Source organism: Scaptodrosophila lebanonensis, unplaced genomic scaffold, assembly GCF_003285725.1.
Source record: "Scaptodrosophila lebanonensis strain 11010-0011.00,11010-0021.00 unplaced genomic scaffold, SlebRS2 tig00001415-arrow-pilon, whole genome shotgun sequence".
In the NCBI taxonomy this organism is placed as follows: domain Eukaryota; kingdom Metazoa; phylum Arthropoda; class Insecta; order Diptera; family Drosophilidae; genus Scaptodrosophila; species Scaptodrosophila lebanonensis.
This window is the reverse complement of record NW_022060742.1, coordinates 3,316,260-3,338,269: the sequence shown is the minus strand read 5'-3', so window position 1 is coordinate 3,338,269 and position 22,010 is coordinate 3,316,260. Positions and strand designations below refer to the sequence as shown.

The 22,010-nt window shown below is 39.0% G+C and overlaps 5 protein-coding genes and 1 non-coding gene across 6 annotated transcripts; 4 read left to right on the top strand and 2 right to left on the bottom strand.

Moving 5' to 3' along the window:
* Window positions 1-110: 110 nt before the first annotated feature.
* On the bottom strand, window positions 111-803 carry LOC115632668. The gene is made up of 2 exons (XM_030529902.1): window positions 763-803; window positions 111-654 (listed from the first exon to the last, which is right to left on the bottom strand). The coding sequence occupies exons 1-2, from the start codon at window positions 801-803 to the stop codon at window positions 111-113; spliced, it is 585 nt and encodes a 194-aa protein (XP_030385762.1).
* A 184-nt stretch (window positions 804-987) lies between these two features.
* LOC115632667 lies at window positions 988-1,791 on the top strand. Its single transcript, XM_030529901.1, has one exon. The coding sequence runs from the start codon at window positions 988-990 to the stop codon at window positions 1,789-1,791; it is 804 nt and encodes a 267-aa protein (XP_030385761.1).
* A 662-nt stretch (window positions 1,792-2,453) lies between these two features.
* Window positions 2,454-3,551, top strand: LOC115632665. The gene has a single exon (XM_030529898.1). The coding sequence runs from the start codon at window positions 2,454-2,456 to the stop codon at window positions 3,549-3,551; it is 1,098 nt and encodes a 365-aa protein (XP_030385758.1).
* A 619-nt stretch (window positions 3,552-4,170) lies between these two features.
* On the bottom strand, window positions 4,171-9,654 carry LOC115632755 (major royal jelly protein 1). Its single transcript, XM_030530002.1, has 3 exons — window positions 9,083-9,654; window positions 6,619-6,815; window positions 4,171-4,823 (listed from the first exon to the last, which is right to left on the bottom strand). The coding sequence occupies exons 1-3, from the start codon at window positions 9,524-9,526 to the stop codon at window positions 4,280-4,282; spliced, it is 1,185 nt and encodes a 394-aa protein (XP_030385862.1). The 5' UTR covers window positions 9,527-9,654; the 3' UTR covers window positions 4,171-4,279.
* A 2,217-nt stretch (window positions 9,655-11,871) lies between these two features.
* On the top strand, window positions 11,872-11,943 carry Trnac-gca. The gene has a single exon. It is a non-coding gene; the product is annotated as a tRNA-Cys (tRNA).
* Window positions 11,944-18,383: 6,440 nt separating this feature from the next.
* On the top strand, window positions 18,384-20,206 carry LOC115632422 (major royal jelly protein 1). The gene is made up of 2 exons (XM_030529563.1): window positions 18,384-19,329; window positions 19,532-20,206. Exons 1-2 carry the CDS (start codon window positions 18,474-18,476, stop codon window positions 19,825-19,827), a joined length of 1,152 nt encoding a protein of 383 aa, XP_030385423.1. The 5' UTR covers window positions 18,384-18,473; the 3' UTR covers window positions 19,828-20,206.
* The last annotated feature ends 1,804 nt before the right edge of the window (window positions 20,207-22,010 follow it).

Below are 22,010 nucleotides of genomic sequence, written 5' to 3'. Positions count from 1 at the left end.
GCAGCATGGCATTTAGTTGTAGTTTAGTCGGGAATTTGTTGAAAGTTTACATTTAATTTTGTACAATAACAAAAACAACTTAGAGCTAATAAAGAGCAGCAATTATGGAATTAATCATCGCATTCCTTTACCACGGGATGTAAGACTATAGAGGCACCATTGCAGCCCGTTCTATCCGATATGAAATCATGGAAGTTACTCTCCAGTGCCCACATGAATCGCTTGTGTCCGGGCAGAACTTGCGTGGAGAGGCGACAGTCGCCCCCACGCTGCACCTCCTGCAAGTTTGAGGCCTTGAAGCATGTCTCCGAGTCCCACAGATAGATGTCGTTCTCGCCCTTGTAGCGGAAGAACAGCGAAGTGCCGCCATCTGCGCCCAACAACACTGTCTGCTTGCCATACGGCTTGGGACCCACATCTATAATGGACCCAGCACCCTGGCCCACGCGCAAATACTCGCCCTTAATCGAATAGAGGCGAGGCGAGCTCAGGTAGCTGAAGAAAAGTGTAGAAGTGCCGTCCTGTTTGGCTGTCAGCGCCACATACAGGACATCGTTGGTGGGGGCTGTCGCCTTCGGCAGCACTATGCGATACGATTTGTTGCCTGTAATGTCGTAAACGAGTATGCTGCGGGCGCCAGCATCGGCCACATACCTGTGTAAAAGGACGATGACGTGAAAAGGATGCAATTAAAAGTTTATCCACTAGCACTGTACATTCAAATCAATGCTGCGCCCAATTACACGTATTCAGCTAACAAACCAGATGCCGTACACTGGCACCAAAGACAATGAACTCTTCATTTTCAACTGATTTCGTGGAAGTATTACTCACACTTTTGATTAAAGTCTAAAGTGTAATTAAATTACTTAGAGCTTTTATCTTTTAATTAACTCGGTATTTTTGGTATCACAACTTGCCGCACAACTACCCTATCAATCGTTATATAAGCGCCTAGCTATGCTTACCTTATCCAACAGTTTAAGTATGTTAACAATCGAGCTGCTCCGCATAGTTCCAATTCTGGTGCTGCTGTTCCTCAGCAGCTGTCGGACCACAACCATACACAGGAATAATCCTATGGGGATTCCACTGAATCAGACGGTATATGAGATGAAGAATTGCAAATCACGCACATCTCGACTTGATTCAGCGGCAAATTCCTGCCTTAGACGACAAAGTCCGGGTCCTCTCTGCGAAACGTGTGAGCTGATGTCGCTTTGTGTAAAAAATTCCAATGGCTGGTTCGGAATTCCATTGGTGTCGTGTGATGTGAAAAACGGTTACTATTGCAATGCGCGTCTGGGTGTTTGCTCCAAGGACTTGGGCCCTTGCCATCCCTTAGCCACAGCTGATAATTTCAAGAGCAATTTGCCGGGCATTTTTCCGGATCCCTATGACTGTCAACGGTATTATTTGTGTTACTATGAGGGCTCAACCTTGACATGTGTCATCGCCAATTGTGACGTAAGCAAGGCCTTTGATGCGAGCACAGGACAATGCTCTGTGTCTCCACAGAGTGCTGCATGCACACAAAAGCAGTTCGAATGCCCTTATGTAGGCCATATTGCAGCCTGGCCTACGAACCCGAACATCTACTACGTTTGTAAGGCAACGGTGAAGCAAAACATCAACGACACAATCATCATTTATCCGCTGCTTCAACGTTGCAGCGATGGACAGATTTTTGTGGACTCTTTCTGTCGCGATAGCAGTCTTTCGCGTAGACTGGCTCCAGCAAAGTCCACAACAAGGCCGGATAGGCCCAACTGTGTGCTGGGAAGTTGTTGAAGCAGAGCGTCAAATAGTAGTAGCCTTTAGGGTTCTATGTTACTTTGATGTTATTTTTAAATACACTTTTTCTGATCCTACTTGTATTTCGAAGAGCGATCCTTCAAAGTATTTTATAATATTAGCCAAAAAACAATGATTGGGGAAGAATATTACTTGCCCATAAAAATCATCTGGAAGAAGAAATAAAAAGGGACCAATGAAGCATTCACGAGCACTCTTTTAAATAAATCTCTCCAGTGATCAACAAAACCGCTTATGTCTCTGGCTTAAAAGCCTTCGATGTTCATGCGAACGAACAGGTTGATGGGCACAGAGACAAGTCTATATATCGATTCGTCGCGATAAGTAGTTCTCATGTAGTATGTACTTAAGACATGGAGTCTGCCTTAATTTAAACATGACTCAAAGCTAATGTGAGCAAATGGCGCTCTATCTGATTAATACAAGAATTTTCAAAAACTTCGACATGATTAATTGGCAAATTGGAGAATATCGATTTATTCTCGATTTAAATGTTATGTTACTGCCTTTATCTTTTAATTAACTCGACTTCGAGCATTAGTGATTTGTTCTAACATTCCCTGGAAATCGAAATCCCTTATCGACTGCTATATAAGCGGCTGGCAATAACAGGTTCATTCAACAGTCTTAACTCAAGCATGAGGGCAAATAGGTTCATTACTAGAGTTCCGCTTCTAGTGCTGCTCTTCCTGAGCAGCTGTAGCTGCAATAGCGTTCAGTTTAGCAACGGTATCGACTCCGTGGAACTTGTAACGAATCCTTGCCAGGATGTGCGTAAAGGTGGTTTCATTTGCGTTGACTGCGCAACTTTAGGATTCTGCGCCAATGTTGACGGACAGTGGCAAACCGTGAGCATGACCGAGTGCGATGCGGCACGTGGCTTCTTTTGCAATGATGAGGGAGCCATTGGATGTACGTGGCAACAGCAATGCCAGGTGCCGGTTCGTGGCAAGTTCTACTGCCAGCTACCTGGCATATTTCCGGATCCCTACGATTGTCGCAGCTACCACGTGTGTGACGAGAGAAACGTGGATACCCCTCAGCAGTGTACGAACGGGGCTGGCTATTCCCTGCTCGCGCAAAGCTGCAGTTTGCCTCGGGAGAGTGAACAGTGCACGACGAAGCAGTACACCTGCAACAGTGTGGGCCAGACGGGTGCCTGGGCTGCTGATCCCAGCTACTACTATGTGTGTCAGAAGGATTCACAGGGCAGTCAGGATGTCTACTATCCGCTGATGCTGCAATGTCAGTCGGGCTATGTGTTTAATAACCACAGCTGTGTCCCACAGACGTCTGGTGCTAATTATTTGCTGCCCAAGTCCAGGGAAACCCACAAAGTAATCGCTCCGCCTCTGGTTCATGCCGAAAATCAGACACAAAGCTGCACGAATGGCATGCTCTATCCGGCCAATGACACAAAGGGATACTACTATTGCTCTAAGAACGAGCTTACATATCAGTCCTGCCCCGAAGGCAGTTACTATGATAACAGATCCATGCTCTGCCGCCATGGAGCATATGACAGCGTCAATGATGCCATCACGTGTGGCGATGTCGGCTCCGAAACAGGCCCTTCTCTCTCTGTCTGCACTGGCTTCGGCATGGTCCAGGACATGACCAACTGTAGTCGCTATTATTCTTGCGAAGGTAAAAATGCTGTCATGCAGCACGGCACTTGTGCGACGGGTACGATTTATGATCCTAGTTCATATAGTTGTAAGTCGGGAACTTGTTAAAAGGTTACATTTTATTTTGTACAAGCGCAAAAACAACTTAGAGCTAATAAAGAGCAGCAACAACGAATTCACGAGCCCTCTTGGAATTAATCATCGCATTCCCGCACCACAGGATGCTCGAACCGAAAAGAAATTATGGAAATTACTCCCCAGTGCCCACGGAACTCTGGTATATCTGGGCAGAACTTATATCTGTATGGCTCAAAAGCTCTCGATGTTCATACGAACGGACGGGCAAATGGGTAGACGGACGATAAGTAGTTCTCATACCATACATGTCCTTAATTCGAATTCGTACAAGTATTTTGAGACAACTTCTGCTCTCCCTTTTCGATTTAAACGTTGTGTGGCTGCCTTTATCTTTTAATTAACTCGACTTCGTGCATTAGTGATTTTTTCTAACATTCCCTGGAAATCCCTTATCGACTGCTATATAAGTGGCTGGAAATCACAGGTTCATTCAACAGTCTTAATTGAAACATGAGAGCAAATAAGCTTATCAGTAGAGTCCCACTTCTAATGATGCTCTTCCCTAGAAGCATATGACAGCGTCAATGAGGGAATCACAAATCTGCACTGTCGTCGGCATGGTCCAGGACATGACCAAAATTCTATGATGCAGCATGGCATTTAGTTGTAGTTTAGTTGCGAATTTGTTGAAAGTTTACATTTAATTTTGTACAATAACAAAAACAACTTAGAGCTAATAAAGAGCAGCAATTATGGAATTAATCATCGCATTCCTTTACCACGGGATGTAAGACTATAGAGGCACCATTGCAGCCCGTTCTATCCGATATGAAATCATGGAAGTTACTCTCCAGTGCCCACATGAATCGCTTGTGTCCGGGTAGAACTTGCGTGGAGAGGCGACAGTCGCCCCCACGCTGTACCTCCTGCAAGTTTGAGGCCTTGAAGCATGTCTCCGAGTCCCACAGATAGATGTCGTTCTCGCCCTTGTAGCGGAAGAACAGCGAAGTGCCGCCATCTGCGCCCAACAACACTGTCTGCTTGCCATACGGCTTGGGACCCACATCTATAATGGACCCAGCACCCTGGCCCACGCGCAAATACTCGCCCTTAATCGAATAGAGGCGAGGCGAGCTCAGGTAGCTGAAGAAAAGTGTAGAAGTGCCGTCCTGTTTGGCTGTCAGCGCCACATACAGGACATCGTTGGTGGGGGCTGTCGCCTTCGGCAGCACTATGCGATACGATTTGTTGCCTGTAATGTCGTAAACGAGTATGCTGCGGGCGCCAGCATCGGCCACATACCTGTGTAAAAGGACGATGACGTGAAAAGGATGCAATTAAAAGTTTATCCACTAGCACTGTACATTCAAATCAATGCGGCGCCCAATTACACGTATTCAGCTAACAAACCAGATGCCGTACACTGGCACCAAAGACAATGAACTGCAATGAAACGCCTAAAGCTGTGGCCAGTTTTGCAAGTTAATTGAAAGATCACAAAGAATCATGTCGACTACCATAATGCTGTTCTAGAAATAGAACGAATTGAATTTGCAAATTGCGTGTCAGCCTAACTGGTTATAATTTAATTTGAATAGGTCTTTTAAAATAGTTTCATCTACTTATAAGTATTAGAAAAAATTTATTCCTGCATTGCTATATACTATACTTAGTGTAGTTTAAGATGTCTCCACTATATTCTAGAATGTCGCTAAAAGATACAGTTAATTGAAAATTCACAAAGCATTTTCTAAACTGCCACAAAGCTGCAGCACCAACTTGAGCAAGTTGTCATGGGTCTTTCAAATTAGTTTCTTCGCTAAGTATTTTAAGATTTATCACACTTGTTCAATAGTATTAAATAAGCTTAATTGCTCACAGATATTTCTGCGCTGCTATAAAGGGTAGTTTAAAATGTCTGCACTATATTCCATAATGTCACTAAAGAACATATTTATTAACATGTTGTTAAAACTAAAAAATAGTATATGGAAATGGAAAAAGCTAGACCCATAGATTGTATAACATTCAGTTTCTGATACAACATTCTGTAACACAAAGAAATGCTGATGCCTCTAAACTAACTACTTATTCAAGGAAGCTATGAAACTTCTGAATCCCGTCAGAATGTCCATTTTTTATTACAATGCCTCCTGACTGGCAACCGGCTGCCTCCCTCAATGCAGCTCAAAACTGAACTAAGCTCCAATTTCTAAGTCAACCCAACTATCCTTACAAATACACCTACATGCTACACTTGACCCACTGCCGTCCTGCTCCTTTGTAACATATTTTGGAACACATTTTTGGGTTATACTTGTATTGGTTATTGGGGGAAATCGGTCGGGTTTCAGGCAACATTAATTCTGCCTTGATGGAGTGCTGGACATTTATCGAGTATGGGTTTTGTTTTAATTGGTGTTTGCCTCCTATTTTATAAATGGTATTACTGGTCTTATTATTTTAATTTGACAACTTTGTTTAAATAACACTCGCACATAAAATTAAGCGAATTGGTCAGTAAATACTTGGCTTGTATTCCAAAGACTTCATATTATCATAAAACTGGAAAGGTGCTAGCTCGACTGAACGAACTAATCTGCATTAAAGCGTAACTTTTAAGTGTATGTTATAGCTTCTATTGAACTACCGAAAATGCCATTGTCTGATTAAAAAGTTACAACTTGAATTAGTTAGGGGAAGTAGAACTTGCATGTAGTATGGTAGCATCATTAATGGCTGCTTTTTCTCCAGATTGACACGACTTTCTGCCCCTTATCTAGCGGCCTTCAAATGCTATATTATATAGCATAGTTAATTTTGTTCAATTTCTTGCCCAGTGTGCCCCTCAAAACTCGAAACTCTCACATTTTTGGACAAGTTTTCGTTGGTGGCTGATAAGATTTCAGGCAGAGACAGCAATGGCAGCTGGTGGTACTGGAGCTGGTGCCACGGCGGCATCGTGTTCGACACTTTTGTAATTCGTTTCTAATTTGTCTTGTTGCGCTGATTGGAAAACATGGCATTTCATCGCGTTGGCAAGCAATTAAGCTTAGTGAGTAGTTAAAGGGTTTTCGGTACACGGTACACAACTTACACAAAAGGCTTGTTATCTTTCGAGTAGTCCACGACGATGAACTGCAGACGGCTGTCGGAGGTCACCAGATCGCTCAGGTCGATGCTCTTAACCACCTTGCCGTTGGCGGTGTTGATGGCGACCACTTTGGGACCGCAGCGTCGGATCGGCTGCTCCAGAGTGTTAACTATGCCGACGTCCAAGGCCCAGAGCAGACCCTGCAATTAAAATGGAATAATCAGCTTAATATTTATTGCCGCATCATTATCGCATTAGTGAATTGCTCGATTCGGTTAATTGAAATGTGTGCAGTTGGCATTTTATTTTGTTTTTGTAGGCATCAGCCAAAATATCAACAATGCAACCAAATTGTATGCAATTGCAAAAAGCCATAAATAAATAAAAAAAAACATTAAACTGCAAAATGCTCTTCATGTTATTCGTGTTGCAATTTAAGTAAACAGTACAGAAAAATAAAAACAAACAGTACACACATTTACGAATGTATTTTTAAATGCAAATGTGCAGTGACTAAGCGAAATGGCAATTTGTTTATGGCTTTTAAATGACTTTTAACTGACTGCAAAGTATTTATGCATATTAAGAGGCGTCAGCGTGCCAGGAATTTGTTAACATTTAATGGCAATCTGTAATTGAAATCATTTAAATTAAAACCTCAAATAGTGCAGAAGTTTCTGGATAGGAAAACAAAACTGCGCAGTGCCATTTTGAATCATTGGGAAATTGGTTTGGAAACAAAAACATTCTTAAGTGAAAATGTAAAAATGTAACAACAACAACAGCTGTTGGCAGAGCGTGAGCAGAGATGACATCTATGGCTAGAAATTCCCATCATGTGGAAAGATGAGACATGAAGACACATAAGCACTAACTAGATGTGTAAATAATTATGCATCGGGAATAAAGCACAAACTTGACGTGTCTAGGGCTTAGGGAAATATGAGAGCCGAGTGTGCTTATGCTAGCTCTTGTACTTTTCCAGATACTCGCGTTCATACAGACAGACATACATAGTTTTATCGCCTAGAAGAATGTACATAAATACACTTCGTGGGGACTGCTACTCATCCTTCTGTGAGCAATACATACAATGTACAATTAATTAAAGCAGTAATCTGCTACCAATATAGCAGCTAGTTGAGTATCAATGGGGAATAGAAGAATTGTCTTTGAATACATCTAAACATCGTTTTAGCCTAAAGAATATATTAAGGCCACTGAGCGTAAGCAATTATTTAAGTTCAAATGTATTACAATTTAATTTAATGAAAGAAATAACAATTCTTTTCTTTGTTAGTCACATTTGAAAAACGAAACATAAAACAAAGATATTCAGTTATTTAAGACAGTTACAGCCTGCCTTCGCCAATAAACGAAATATTTTACAGAATTTCATTTCATTTTTCTGACTTGCGAATTGGTTTTCATATTTATGGCTAGAGTCATGGATTTTATTTCAGCTTTTAATATTCATGCGAGCTTATTTGATTTAAAATAAAAGCAATTTTGTGTGCCAGTACAAAAAACAAATACTATATATGTTTATTTTTTTAACAGGTGTTGAAACTGCCGAGTGGCATGACATGTTTAAAGGTGTCGTCGTATATAACAAATGTGGAATGAATGTGGGAGAGACGAGGCATGGCTGTGGTTTAAAAAACTACAAATTGCTTTTTGACTGCGACAGGCTTAAGCAGACATTGTCGGAAAACTAGCTATTTCTTTATATTAATTGTCAGAAATATTGTTGTCTTTAAAAACTACGCTTCAATTCTGAAGTGTTAAAGATTGCCCGCAAATTCGAATTAATAATTATTCGTCTTCATTTATTACTAAATAATTTATTATCAAACATTACCAAGGTTCTAATTAATGGGCTTATAGTTTACAACTATTTCATAGACTGTCATGAAAATGACACTATTTGCAAGAGAAGCCCTTAAGTAGTCATTCAAATTTGAAAAAAAGGATTCAACATATTTTAATTAGCAATATAAATTGCACACTAAAATAGGGAATAATCATTTCTGAGGTAAAATAAGTTGTTAAGACACTTCTCATGTGCCCTACAATATGTTTTAAATATTAAAAAAACTCCACTGATTAATCATGCGAAAACTGTCGTTTAATGGCGATTGCTCGTTTTCCCTTAGTTTATTTAGCACTCACTGCAGAGAAACATAAGAGAAAATTTGTGTAAAACGAACAAAGGCAAAAAAAGGGAAATGTTGGAAAAACATTAGGAAGATTGTTGAAAAGCTTTTGAAAGAAAAAGGTGCAAAAGTAAAGAGATATTCTTTATACCTTGTTTGTGATAAGCAGACATTAATTCTAATTGTTTGTAGTTCACAAGAACCATAGTCTCTAACACTTTAAATCTATTTTAAGTCCACTCATTCGCATTATCTGCATTTTAATATTCAAACATAATACTTATAGTTTATAGATTTTGATTCAAACTCACGTTCTGATCGACGGCCACATCCACCACTGATTGAAGGGCCTGACAATTGCCCTCCTCTTGTATGGCCCAGCATGGGTATGGAGCGATTTTGGCCAAGCACTCGCCCTTCTTCAGATTCACCTTGCCGAGTGTGAAGGGTACACCCTGCTTGTAACGTGGCAGGGCTACATAAGCCGAGTCACGCTGCAGCTGCGCTCGTGTCACGATCACATTGCGTGGCACATAACGACCGGACTGGACATAAATGTTCTTGGTCGAATCACAGGGCCAGAGCAAATTACTGCCACTCAACTGAAAGGTGAGCTCAGCCAACGGATTCTTATCACATTTACTGGTGCTAATGGCATTTCCGGAGCTGGAAGAATCACTGCCGGAACTATAGCTGGCGTGGGCGAGTGCCAAACTCGCGGCGAACATAAACACAATTATGTGATGGGCATTCATGCTGCTCCGATTTCTTCTGATTCTGCTGCTGCTTCTGCTTCTGGCCTTTGTCTTTAACTTGAGAACACACACGCGATTCGAATCGATTCGAGACGAGACGAGGCGACACTGACACTGCCACTGACACCTGAGCCGTTTGATTATGTAAAAGTGTCGCAACGCTTTTTGCGTTTATATTTATAGCTGCAGTGCTGTCTTGCTGCATTTAACTTGGCTCTGGCTCTGCCTCCGCCTCTGCCTCTGCCTCTCCGCTTTATTTGTTTACTCTGCTTGGGCACATACGCCAAATCTTTATTTTGTAGCTCGAGTCGAGTGTCGCGTCGTGTTGTTTTGTCTTTGCAGTTCAGCCGGCAAGGTCATCTGGTAAACATATGAAAACATATGTCTGCACACACACACTCACACACACACTCACTCGTTGGTAGACAGCATTTCAAGTCAGCACGTCTGCCGTACGCCAATTGCTCTGCCGGCGGAAGCGCCCGCGCGTTGTCCAATGCGGAAGTGGACAGAAAAATGTTTGCCACTCGTCGCCATCGGCGCGTGCGAATTTCGAATTGCCCAAATGGTTGGCAAACTATTTGGCTAACATTTCCTACCGGCAGCTTCCCAGCAGCGCTCAGCTTTACAAATTGTCTTCATAAATGTTTTTCACTTAGGATAGACCAACAATAAATATCTAAGCATCATATTGATAGTTATTATCTGTTTACTCAGATATAGATATTAATTTATGTGAAAAAAACATTAAATCAATATTAAAACAGCATATGCACGAGTACTAACAATAATAAAAAAGAGCCAAACTTTAAATTTATATATAAATGAAAATTTAACTTATAAAATGTTGTTAAAATTAAAATAGAACATATAAGTACAAGTATAACTTTAAATTATAAATGTATTTAGATAACATTATATAATATGTATTGTTAAGGTATATTGATATCGATTTAAATATTTAATAACTAGCGTACTAATTAAATACTAATTAATACTTGTAACGCTAGGATGGAGACAAAAAATAAATAAAAATTGTATATCCAGTGAATTAAAATTAATTTTACCTCGCCACAAAGAGTGCAGAAATACCTAATTAGGAATTGAAATTTTCAAAACGAAAATGTTTATAAATATTTTATATGGCCTTTGCTACAAAAACACTCAATAAATGTTTTGTTTGAGAAGTTATTCTAGTTATATTTCTTGATACAATGAAGACAAGCCTTTTGCGAATCTTTATATATGGCTATTTTTGCAGACACTTTTGGGGGAAAAAATAAGCTATATTTTGAAGCATATACTTATGGAATAAGATATATGTATGTCTGACTGTCAAAACACCAACTATACAATTCCCATTAGCTTTAAAGTTCAGTTTGTTTTGGGGGTTTTTTTATACACTTTAAATATTGTATTGAAAGCGTACTAAAAATTCAATTCCAATAATTGCTGTTGTTGACTTATGTAGAATGGATTTCCATAAGCGAATTTCGTATTCATTCCCAATTTCACTTTCACTTCAAAATTGCGTTGCAGCCCATTGCCCATTCCATTATCTGTTGCTGAGCCTGTCCATCGATCATTCATGCATTTCTCGGACTGCCTTTGTTGCTGCTGAACTTTTCACATTTGAGTGCAACGGCAGAGCAGCAACAGCAGCAGCAGCAGCAGCAGGTGTTGAATTTTTAATGAAAATGGACTGCATGTCGAAAGTTCGTTGGTTGCCTTCCTATAGTATATAGGATGTTCCAGCTTGACTTTGTGTCTCGGCAGTTAACTGAATAAAGTTCAGAGTTCATTTTCATGTGCACGTTGCAGAGCAGTCAGTGCAGTGCAGAAAGTTTCTTGAATTTATGTTCAAAGTTCGATATCAGTATATCTGATGTTGTTGTTGTTGCTTGTATCATTGACCCAGCATAAGTTTCAGTTTCAGTTTTAGTTTTCAATCGAGCGTATCGCAGATGATAGAACATGTGTTCCGAAGTACGTTGCATTGCCAAAAGAGCGCTTGCTCGACAATTCCTATGTACTTGTATAGTTGTATGTAAGTACTTGCTTCTGATAAGATTGCCCATTAAGTGGTTCTAAAGAGATATGAAGACGTCGAAGCGCCTGGAGGGAAATGAAAGAGCAAAAGTAAAAGAGTTGACTGTTTACCTATTTATGGTGCTATGTTTTGAAAAGCCTTTGTATGCCTTTGAAAAATGTGGACATTGCTCTCCATGTTTGTTCTAATCGTACATATGTACTTGTATGTATGTATATGTAAGTGTGTAAGCCCAGTTTGATATTTTTTTGTGTTTAAAAACACAAATAGGATTTTTTTTTGGCCTAAAACATGTGGGGGTATAGCTCAGGGGTAGAGCATTCGACTGCAGATCGAGAGGTCCCCGGTTCAAATCCGGGTGCCCCCTAATACCAACTTTTTTTCCAAACACTTTTTCCAATCTAAACGAGCTGATTTGGCTTGCAAAGCGCATAAGCCGCGCTACCTAAACCAATTTAAATGCATTGGCAATCTGTAAAAGCAATTTGAGAAAATGAAACTTTTAGAAAAGCACACCCAGGTATGCCAGCAGCCAGACGTTTGCTACTCCTGCTCCATGGGAGTGTGGGCGTTCCTCAAATATTAAATGACTAATGGCAATGACCCGCAGAAAATAATATAAGTGTAAGAGTATATGTGAAATATAATAACAAATAACTTGAACACAAGGATAATGCCCCAAGCTGTCACTCTTAGTTGCGCTCGAGCTCGTGCGTATGCCACATGATTACTACCGTCTATGGACCTCGAGCCAATTGTCCGAATTTTTCATCCACTTCCACTCTGAAATGCAACAAACAAATTTAATCTGCTTAAATTTATGAAAAACTGTTTACTCTCCTTTTCAATGTTGTTGCTCCAAATATCCAACGGCTGGCCCCCAATTTTTTGCACATTTAATAAGTGAACGAATTGAAAATGCCATTGACCCTTTTGTTGCCCAAAATGTCTTCCGCTTCATGGGTAAATCCAAAAAAAAAAACAAAAAAAATGCTTTTCTCGCCTTTAGTTATGGTAGTGCCATTCAGCATTTTAAATACTCTATAGTTGATTAGGCTTTTTAAATAGTATAGGTACGAATTAGAAGGTTCTCTATTCAGTGCTACCTTTGCTATTTTAATTCGTCGGTTTCAAAACTATATATAATTGCTATCGAAATTGGAATCCAGAGAATCGGAATCGGAGATTACATTTGATTGACAATAGCAAGCATTTAAAACGTTAAATCCGTTTCCTTCTCTTTGAAAAGGAAGACAGTATATGTCTGAGTAGGAATTGTTGATAATAAGTACGTATAGATAGCAAATGAAGCAAAGATTTATTATTAGATTATTAGAGATTATTTTACATAGAACAGAAATTTAAACCGTGCATAACTCTTGGTCTACAAAATAAGGATATCTGTGGGTGCTTTTTGGATATTACTTTTGAGAGAACTTTAGTTTGGGGGCTTACGGAAAATAATTTTAAGTTTGAAATAGATGGCCGTGCACAAAAAAATCGGTAACTGTGGGTCTACACTTTAACAAGATATCCGCAGACAAATACATATCTACATGGATATAGAATCGACCCTTCTGGACAACCTTGTGTATGTTACATACATTCATAATAATTGAGTGTACCTTTTTACTTTTCGGGTGCAGGGTACTGAACATTGGTTGCTGAATTATTTTCGACAGTGTCCAAAATCGCAATGAACACACACACACACACACACAATCATCGATTGGATTTGTGTGTGAAACCATTTTAATAAACTGACATAAGTTGTATTCGATGGTTATCTGTAAAATTTATAGCACACAACCACACGCGCACACATTTATATATGGGCATGACAATAGCGCATGACTTTTTGGTGTTTGTGTGTGTGTGTGTGTGCACCATTTTTATGGTTCAGGCCTCACGAGTTGCAGATAAATATTTATGCGCTTCAAAATAAATAAAGCCAAAATACACAGACATCTGTGAAGTGGGCGAAAACGCTCGAGCGCCCAGACCATTCATTGACAGCATTTGGGTTGCTCATAAATAAGAAAGACCATCAAGTAAAATGCAAAAAAAAACTAGAATACATTTATGCCGATATGTATTAAATAATAACAAAATGTTTTTTTTTTTTTTTGGCATAAGTCAAAACTGATTTCAACAAATTCAATATAAAAGAGAAACACTGACGATTCGCTGAATGGCCAAAAAATATTCAATTTAAAACAAACATTTATAAATAACTGATGACGACCAAAAAGTTTTAATAATAAAGTATAGTAGCGTCTGTTTTTGGTTTGCTTAGCTAGTTTTGAAACATCATTTTTAGGCAATGCTCATAAAAAGGTATATAAATTATCAATTGTAATTATAAGTAAGCATACATTATTCATAATTGTTATTAGCTATGTATTCTTTCTGATACCACTAAATAATTTATATGACGCCGATAATTTGCGAAGACATTATTAATATTCGCCCCCTTGTCGCATATTGTGATAAAATTGTGGAAATTATGGACGCAGATCGGCATGTCAGCTGTCAAAACAGTTTCGAACAACTTGCAAGAAAATCGGTATTTGAAAAGGAGATGATTCTTGAATTCGGACCTCCTCTCTTAACATAAGACCATTTGAATAAAAAATATGTTGGACAACGCCAGACTACCTATCTATAATTAAACTCAGGGTGTCCGATTTTGGCGTCAAGTGCAAATCATATTTATTATAGACTCAATATTTTCTTGGTGATTAGTGGAAGAAAAATTTGCTTAGATTTTGCAAGGAACAGAGCTTTATGAGAGCGCAATTATGAAGCTATTTATGACAAGTCTTTAAGCGAAACGGCATATCGGATACTAATTAAATAGAGTTTGAAAACAGGTCGTAAAAATTGGTTTGTTTTTCCCCAACCGATAGACAATAGCTAATAGCACGCACTAACAACAAAGAAGCTTAGATGTTTAATTGAAAATTTTATATCATGTTAATTTTTTATTCTTTAATTAGTAAATCATTTTCTAGATTTTGAAAAGAATGTATGTACCTAAGTATATTTCATTTAGTATTGTTTATGGAGTAATACATAATGTATGTATTCTTGTCCGAATTGTATAAATGAAACGCATTAAAAATTAAGTTGATTGCTTTAATGAACATTTTACTTTAATATCCACTTGATTGTAAATTTTACAGATTTGCAATTCTGTGGCATTTTAAAGGGCATTAATTTGGGAAAGCAATTAAGAGTAATATGCAGTCGTTTAGTTCAGGCTATTGTTTAACGCACTCATATATCACAGTTCGGAACTCTGAATTCAATTTATGGCAAAATGCAGTTTTATGCGTTGTGCCTCGGCTGTTGTTGCCGTAAAGATTGCTAAGCAATTAACTTTACGACCAACGACCAATTTGAATGGCCAACACAATTTTAAGCAAACGTCAACAGAATGCGATGTCAACATACTACGAGTATATAGAAGCACATAAGCATAGGGAAATCTAAAAAGAAAGCGGAGCATGGCACATAAATTATGCGCACCATTTCACAAACAGGCAAGTCATAAACAAAAGTAGCAGCAACAACAATAGCAACAATAGCAACAAAAGTAGCAATAATAGCTGCGGCAATAACAACAAATCAGCACACAACTAAAACCAAAAACGCCATCGCAAATAATAAAAAGAAGTCAAGCTGTAGAAATTTGTGAAATTGTTTACACACATTACTTATGAGATTTTTGCCACTGCTAAGGGGGGGCGAAAATCGCTGCGTCTAGCAAAAGAAAAAAAATTGACCCATATACACTTGGACTCTGTCGAACGTGACCACAGACAATTTAAAAAACAAAATAAAAACATGCCTCGCGTAGAGTAAAAGCAGATTAAATATAGTAGGGTTGTTCACCTAAAAACTAAAATTATTAAACACATATAAATGTATTGTTTTGAAAACGCCCGTTTTTTTTCTCTGATTTAAAAATGGATTTTCATGATCAAAGTGTAGGGGCAGGAATAAAGCCCCAGTTATATCTACCTAACTAATATAACCATTAGTCGACAAAATTTAGAGACAACATATTCGTGTAGATGTATACTATAAGTAATATAAAATGGATTTTGGCGTGAGAGAGAGAGAGAGAGAGAGAAAGGGAAAGAGGGAGATAGAAGAACGGCCTTCTTATTTGCTTATATAGTTTTTAATAATATATACTGTATGTGTGCGTGTTTCTTATTTTACTAAATGCTACGTTTATTATTTAATGTTGACATTAGTATTTAAATGTACGTATATATTGAAAAAATAATTTTCTAAAGCTTAGGGACAAAACACACCAGCTATGACATATTTAAACATGTTTTTTAATTGCGACTCTACAATATCTTGTTTAATAAATGCTTTAAAAGACTTTTGTTTAAGGAACAATTTTAGAACACTTTTTTTCTAGTTACATTAAACATAGTTTTACATTTGCGTTTATTTAAAATGTTATTTTTCTACTTTTCTTACTAATAAAAAAATTTTATAAACAAATACGTTCATTTGATGAAATTAAAGCCTTATGTAAACCAAATATAGTTCGCGTTATGTGTCAATTTCCATTGTATATTTATAATAAATGAATAACTCCACATATATTAATTTTACTAAAATACCCTTCGATTTATAGTTAAAGTGTGTTTTTCAAAGAGTCAAGAAATCTAAATATTTTTCTTCTGAATACCCTTAGTGTGTTTCTAGTCAAATTATTGGTTTATTTGGGCTTTCAATTGGACTTTTATTGGCATATTTATAAAAAAAAAAAAATTTAAAATAAGCATTTTGTTTGCGTTAGCGTTTTAAGCTTCGAACAGAAGACGATCGACCTATTCTGACTTTTGCGCCACATGACGCATACGCAACGTTAAACCGGCCATAAAAACATTCCCTGCGTCTAATGTGTGGAAAATGTTAGAGTGGGGAGATCTTTGTGTGGCATGCCTAATGGGGGTCGATGTGCTTATCCTGACATCGACTTAATGTTTGCATAAATTATGGCAGCTGAACGGAAGTTCATGTCAATTGTCTATGCGAAAGTTAAAGCACTGGCGCGGCCAGGGAAGGAGGTGGTCCGAAGTGGTTGCGGCAGCATTGGCAAATAAATCACAGTCGAGCAAAGCCTTGTGGTCTCTTCTGGCATTTAGCCGTACTTTTTATTATTTTGACATTTTGGCATGCCAAACACGTCGCTTCTTTTTCACTTTGGGAAACGAAAGCAGCAGTCGCCGTCAAAATGCCGCCTCGGCTTTCCTTTATCAAGCCGTGGAGGAGGTCCTTAAAGCTGCCATATAATTAAGCCATTGCGGCAGTTAAACTAAGCCACTTGGCCATGAGCTTGCATTTCATTAGTGCGCACTCGAGTGTTTTGCAATGATGGCCAACGTCAAAGGCCAATGGAAATTTACAGGCAATCAAAAGGGAAAATGCGTGGGCCATACTCGTGCTGGCGAGCAATACTAAACTGGACATAATCAATTGCCTCCTTAAAATAGTACAAGGCGTGCACTTGTAGGGCACCACCGGTCATAACGATGGCCCCACATATCTCAGTGCGTGTGTGTGTGTGTATTTGTCCATGACGGAACTGAGGCAGCACAAATTGCCACACACACACACACACACACACACACAAGCACACATGAGCCTGTGCGAGCCAAAGAGTCGCGCATTGTAATGACTTTTGCTGGCTAGAAAGATTGCGTGGGTCCGTTACACTCTGCTGCACAAAAATTCATTTCCATTTTAGACAAACATTCGATTTTACTTTATGCAGAAGACATATTTCATTTTAGATTAAGTTTTTTGTATTTAATACAAAAATGTATCACAATGAGATGAAAATTATTGAAAAACTGTATAAAGCAAAAAACATTTAATTCAACTATTTTCTTTTAAGGGCAAATCTTTCTCACAAATTGTTTCGTTTATTGCTCATCAATATTGCTCATACTAAATCTTTTATTATTTTAGTTAGACTAACATCAAATAAGTGCAAGCTATTCAATTCTAAACCTTTATTGGACTAATGCGCAGATAAGCTAAGTTTGTCAGCTAATTTTCTCAAATTCCTTTGACCATTAAGTCAAAATTTGAACTCTATTGTTAAAAATTAGGAGCACTTCAGATCATTCCGCATCGCGTATCAGAATCTTGCATACTATTTCTGGCGTGCTATAAAATACCAAGAACACCTAAAAAAAGCATTGTTTTTAAGAATAAATTAAATCACGCATAAATTTAAACTTATTGTTGCCTTGGTAGAGTAGAGTAGTCTTATTTTAAAAATTTCAAACCAAACTATCGCCCAATACAATTTCAATTTAGCAAAGAACAACTAAAAGAGTTAATTGAATTATTATTTGAGTTGCGTTTACAGAGAAGTTCAACGAAAATGTTTCGAAAGTATAAATTATAGAACTGAAATGGTTGCTTAGCAGTGTTATTTTTCCTGCTTTTATTCCTTTGGCATTGCAGGCTGTTTTACTCGTACTGCCCCTTTTGTGGCTTCCATGCGTAAAACATTTTAATTATGTTTTTTGTTTTTTAATGCTAATGCCAACCAAGAACTGATGCTGTTCGCCTGCTGGGCGAAGACAAAGAGTTCGCCATAAATTGCAATTTTTTAATAAAACTTTTCTGCAATTTGTCAAGGTTTTTCGACAACACTCGAAACGTTTGCCAAAAATTGGGCTGGAGCACGTCTTTGAGATGGGTTCGATTTGCTTATATAAGCACGCTGCCAAGTAGAGGCAAAGAACAGAATAACGTGCGCACGACAAGTCGAGCTTAGGCGGCCCCATTCAGAGAGACCGGAACTGTTCAGAAAGACCACCTATTAAGTCCAATAGCTAGTTAGTTAGCTAGAAGATGCGCAGCTTAGAACTAGGCGCTGTTGGATTGCTGCTGCTGGTGGCTGGTGTTGCAGCACAAGGCACCAAATATGGTCTCTGGACGCCGGATCGCGCCCACGCCGACGCACAGCCCATACAGTGGACGGGCGGACAGTTTGAATTTCCCTGCGCCAGCACCAAATCATTGTTTAAGAGCTCGGGCAAGTACATTGCGAAGAATGTGATAGCGACGCGTGCCCAGCTCATTGGTGATAACATCTTCTTGGCACTGCCACGCTACCGGAAAGGTGTGCCAGCCACTCTGGTGAAGACCAGCGTTCAGCCGGGCACCTGTTCCACCACCTTTAAGCCCTATCCCTGCTGGGATCTGCAGGAGGAGGGCAACTGCAAGGCTCTGCAATCGGTCGTCGATCTGGTAGTGGATCAGAACGAAGTGCTCTGGGTGCTCGATACCGGTATTGTGAATACGCTGGAGAAACCAATACGCAAGTGTCCGCCCAAAGTGGTGGCCATGTCTGTGAAGACGGGCAAGGTGCTAAAGACTGTGTCCCTGGAGGGCCTCACCTCCAGCAGTTCACGCTTGCAGTATCTAGTGGTCGACTATGCCCCGGATGGTGGTTGCTTCATCTATGTCAGCGATGCGGCCAATCGTGCGATCATTGTCTATAACCTGCAAGCGGATCGCGGCTTCAGAGTTGTGCTGCCCAAGGCCGTGTCGGCGGGCTGCCGCTCCCGGGATGTGCTCTATATAGCCCTGATACGTCGCGACTGTGGTTCCACAGAGCTCTACTTCACATATCTCAGCACCAGCAAGCTATTCTCCCTGAAATCCGAATATTTGCGTAGCGGTGTGGCCGATGGACGCATATTGGGTGAGTGGCAAAGTATTTATAGATATTTTTGTCTGTAACACTCGAGTACTTGAAAGAAGTAGCTCTGAATCTGTATCGCTTTTGTATATAGAAGCAGAAGCATTAAAGTATTTATGTTTCTTTTTCCGTTTTGATCTTTGATCTCATTTGTCGTATTTAATTCCAACCATTATGTTTTTTTAACATTCTCTAAACATTGCAGATCTGGGCAAGAAACCCACACGCATGGTCATCATTGGCACAGACAACGGTTCGGCCATTTTCTTCCGCAATGAGGGCGATGCCGAGGTCTATCGTTGGGACACAAATTCTACGTTCAGCGAGAACAACTTTAAGCCCGTTTACCGCAGCCAGACCTGTCAACTGGTGACGCATGCCATACCCGACTACAAGCGCAATACGATGCGTGTGCTGCAGAGTAATTTTCCGGATTATATGCAGAATCGCATCGGCTGCGGTGCCATTCAGCAGCTTAGTCAGATGCAGGGATGTTGGTAGCGGGAATCAGAAACAACGTCCTTAGCCACAGCCAACGGCGATTAGACCACATACGGATGCAGGCACACAAACACAAACACCTACACACACGCACACACATATATGTACACACACACACACACACACACACACACACTCACACTCACGTACACAAGCGTAATTTTAATGCAACGGCAACTCGTTGGAATGTAGTTGCGGCAGCTGCTTTGCAGACTCTGCATGAAGTTTTCAAATTGCACTCGAAGCTGTTTTTGAAAATTGCTAACAGTCGATGGCCCCTTTAATGTACATAAGCCAACGACTTTAGTTTCGTTATCTAAGTTAAGGCAATAAGTGTTTTTTAATGTAAATAGAAGACAGTATTGAGTTTTATTTTAAACGATTTTTGTTCATACTTGCTGATGTTGTTGCTCTTGGGTCCGGAATAATCTTTACCTTAGAAGCGATTCTCCTATGCGGTATGTTTAGTCTCGTTTATCAATTCGAATATGTTATTTACAAGTTGGAACATTCTATTTAACTACAAATAACTGTTAAATTATTCCGTGCTGTGCTCATGAAGTGCCTTGCAACAAATTTGATCTTCCCAAAATCTTATTTGGGATTTTCTATGCAACTTCGGCAATATTCCTCATCGTAATTGATGTTCTTATTATTCGGTAAGAGAGAAGACTCTCAAACTCTTCCATATTTCATTCGCGTATTTCGCGTCTTGTTTACTTTAAAAAACTAAGACAACTAATTGGGATTTGCGCACAAAGTTTAAATGATTTTAATACTTCACATAAATGGCACATTTAAGTATTAACATCAAATCGTATCTTAGAATTTGTGTTAATCAAGATAATGGAGATTAAGTAAGGAAAATGAATATCAATTTTAATATCTGTTTTGGCTTACATTTTATAATTCTCAAATAAAAATAAATAAATAAACAATGGAAACGATCGCAGCTTACAGCCTTTATTGGGCCTTGTAACAAAACTTTTATTTTCCATATTCCATATTACTGTTTTCGTAAAGAAAATTCTCTTTCATTGGAGAAATGTTTTGTTGTTGTTATTTTGCAATTGATCATCAATGGCGCTTAGGGCGACCCATGAGGAATGCAAAACTATCAGATATTGACAAAATGCAACTTCGTGAAATTGTCGGTTTCAACTTACAATCTGTGTTCGTCAAAAGAAAAAAAGAACTATGGGAGATACTAAGCGATTTAGATCATCATGATCTTATAGGCATCTTTGATGTGTGGTCTTCCATTATTCTTTCTGGGTTTTACTAACTTATAACTTATAGCCGACAACAACGTAAAAAGACCGAGCGATATGTTATTTCTCCAAAGAAACAACATTGGCTGCCTGAGGTGTGTTAGCAGCTGCAACATTTATGTTGCGCTCCAACAGCGTTAGTGTTACCAAAAATCAAGCTGATTCGAATCGTCACCATGCATGTATGTATATTACTAGTATTTTTTCATCGTTTCGTACTGGTGAGCTTTTGTAACGCTAACGCACTTCATCTAAGTAGGTATCCCACCCTGTGAATTGAAATTTGATTATGTTTCCTATTGACAGAGAGAGGTGACAGTTACATACAAGTGTAATTAAGAAGATATGGATTACAAAATTAAATAAACTAAATAATATTGGCTAGATGCACAACCGATTACGCTTTGCACAATCGTTTTCGGGTCATTTGCAGTAATTATAATGATCTTTCACACTTACTTTCGACAGAACTCTCTCTCTGTTCGGTAAAGATTATTCTTTATAATTATCTTCGGGAAAATCTCTGACCACTTCTGCTGTGAGTCGGGGCATAGCTAGCCGGCCTGGCATTTAAATTTTCCCCCACCGGGTTGGAGATTTACCTCTTTACCTCTTTCTCTTTCTCTGTCTTTGTATCTCTCTTTCCCTCTTATTTTTTCTTTTTCCTCTTCCTCTTTCTACACCTTACTTTTTCTAATTAGTTCTTAAGTAGAATTAATTCTTCTCTTCTACTTGCTATTTGTTTAGTTTGTTAGGTCTATAATGTCTCTGACCACATTTGGCTGTGAATCGGGGCATAGCTGGCCAACTGGCAAATAAAATTCCCCCAACGTGTCGGAGGCATTAATAGACGTCATTGTATAGCTCTCCCTTAGGCTTTCTTATCTTTTAAGTTTAACTTATAATGTAATA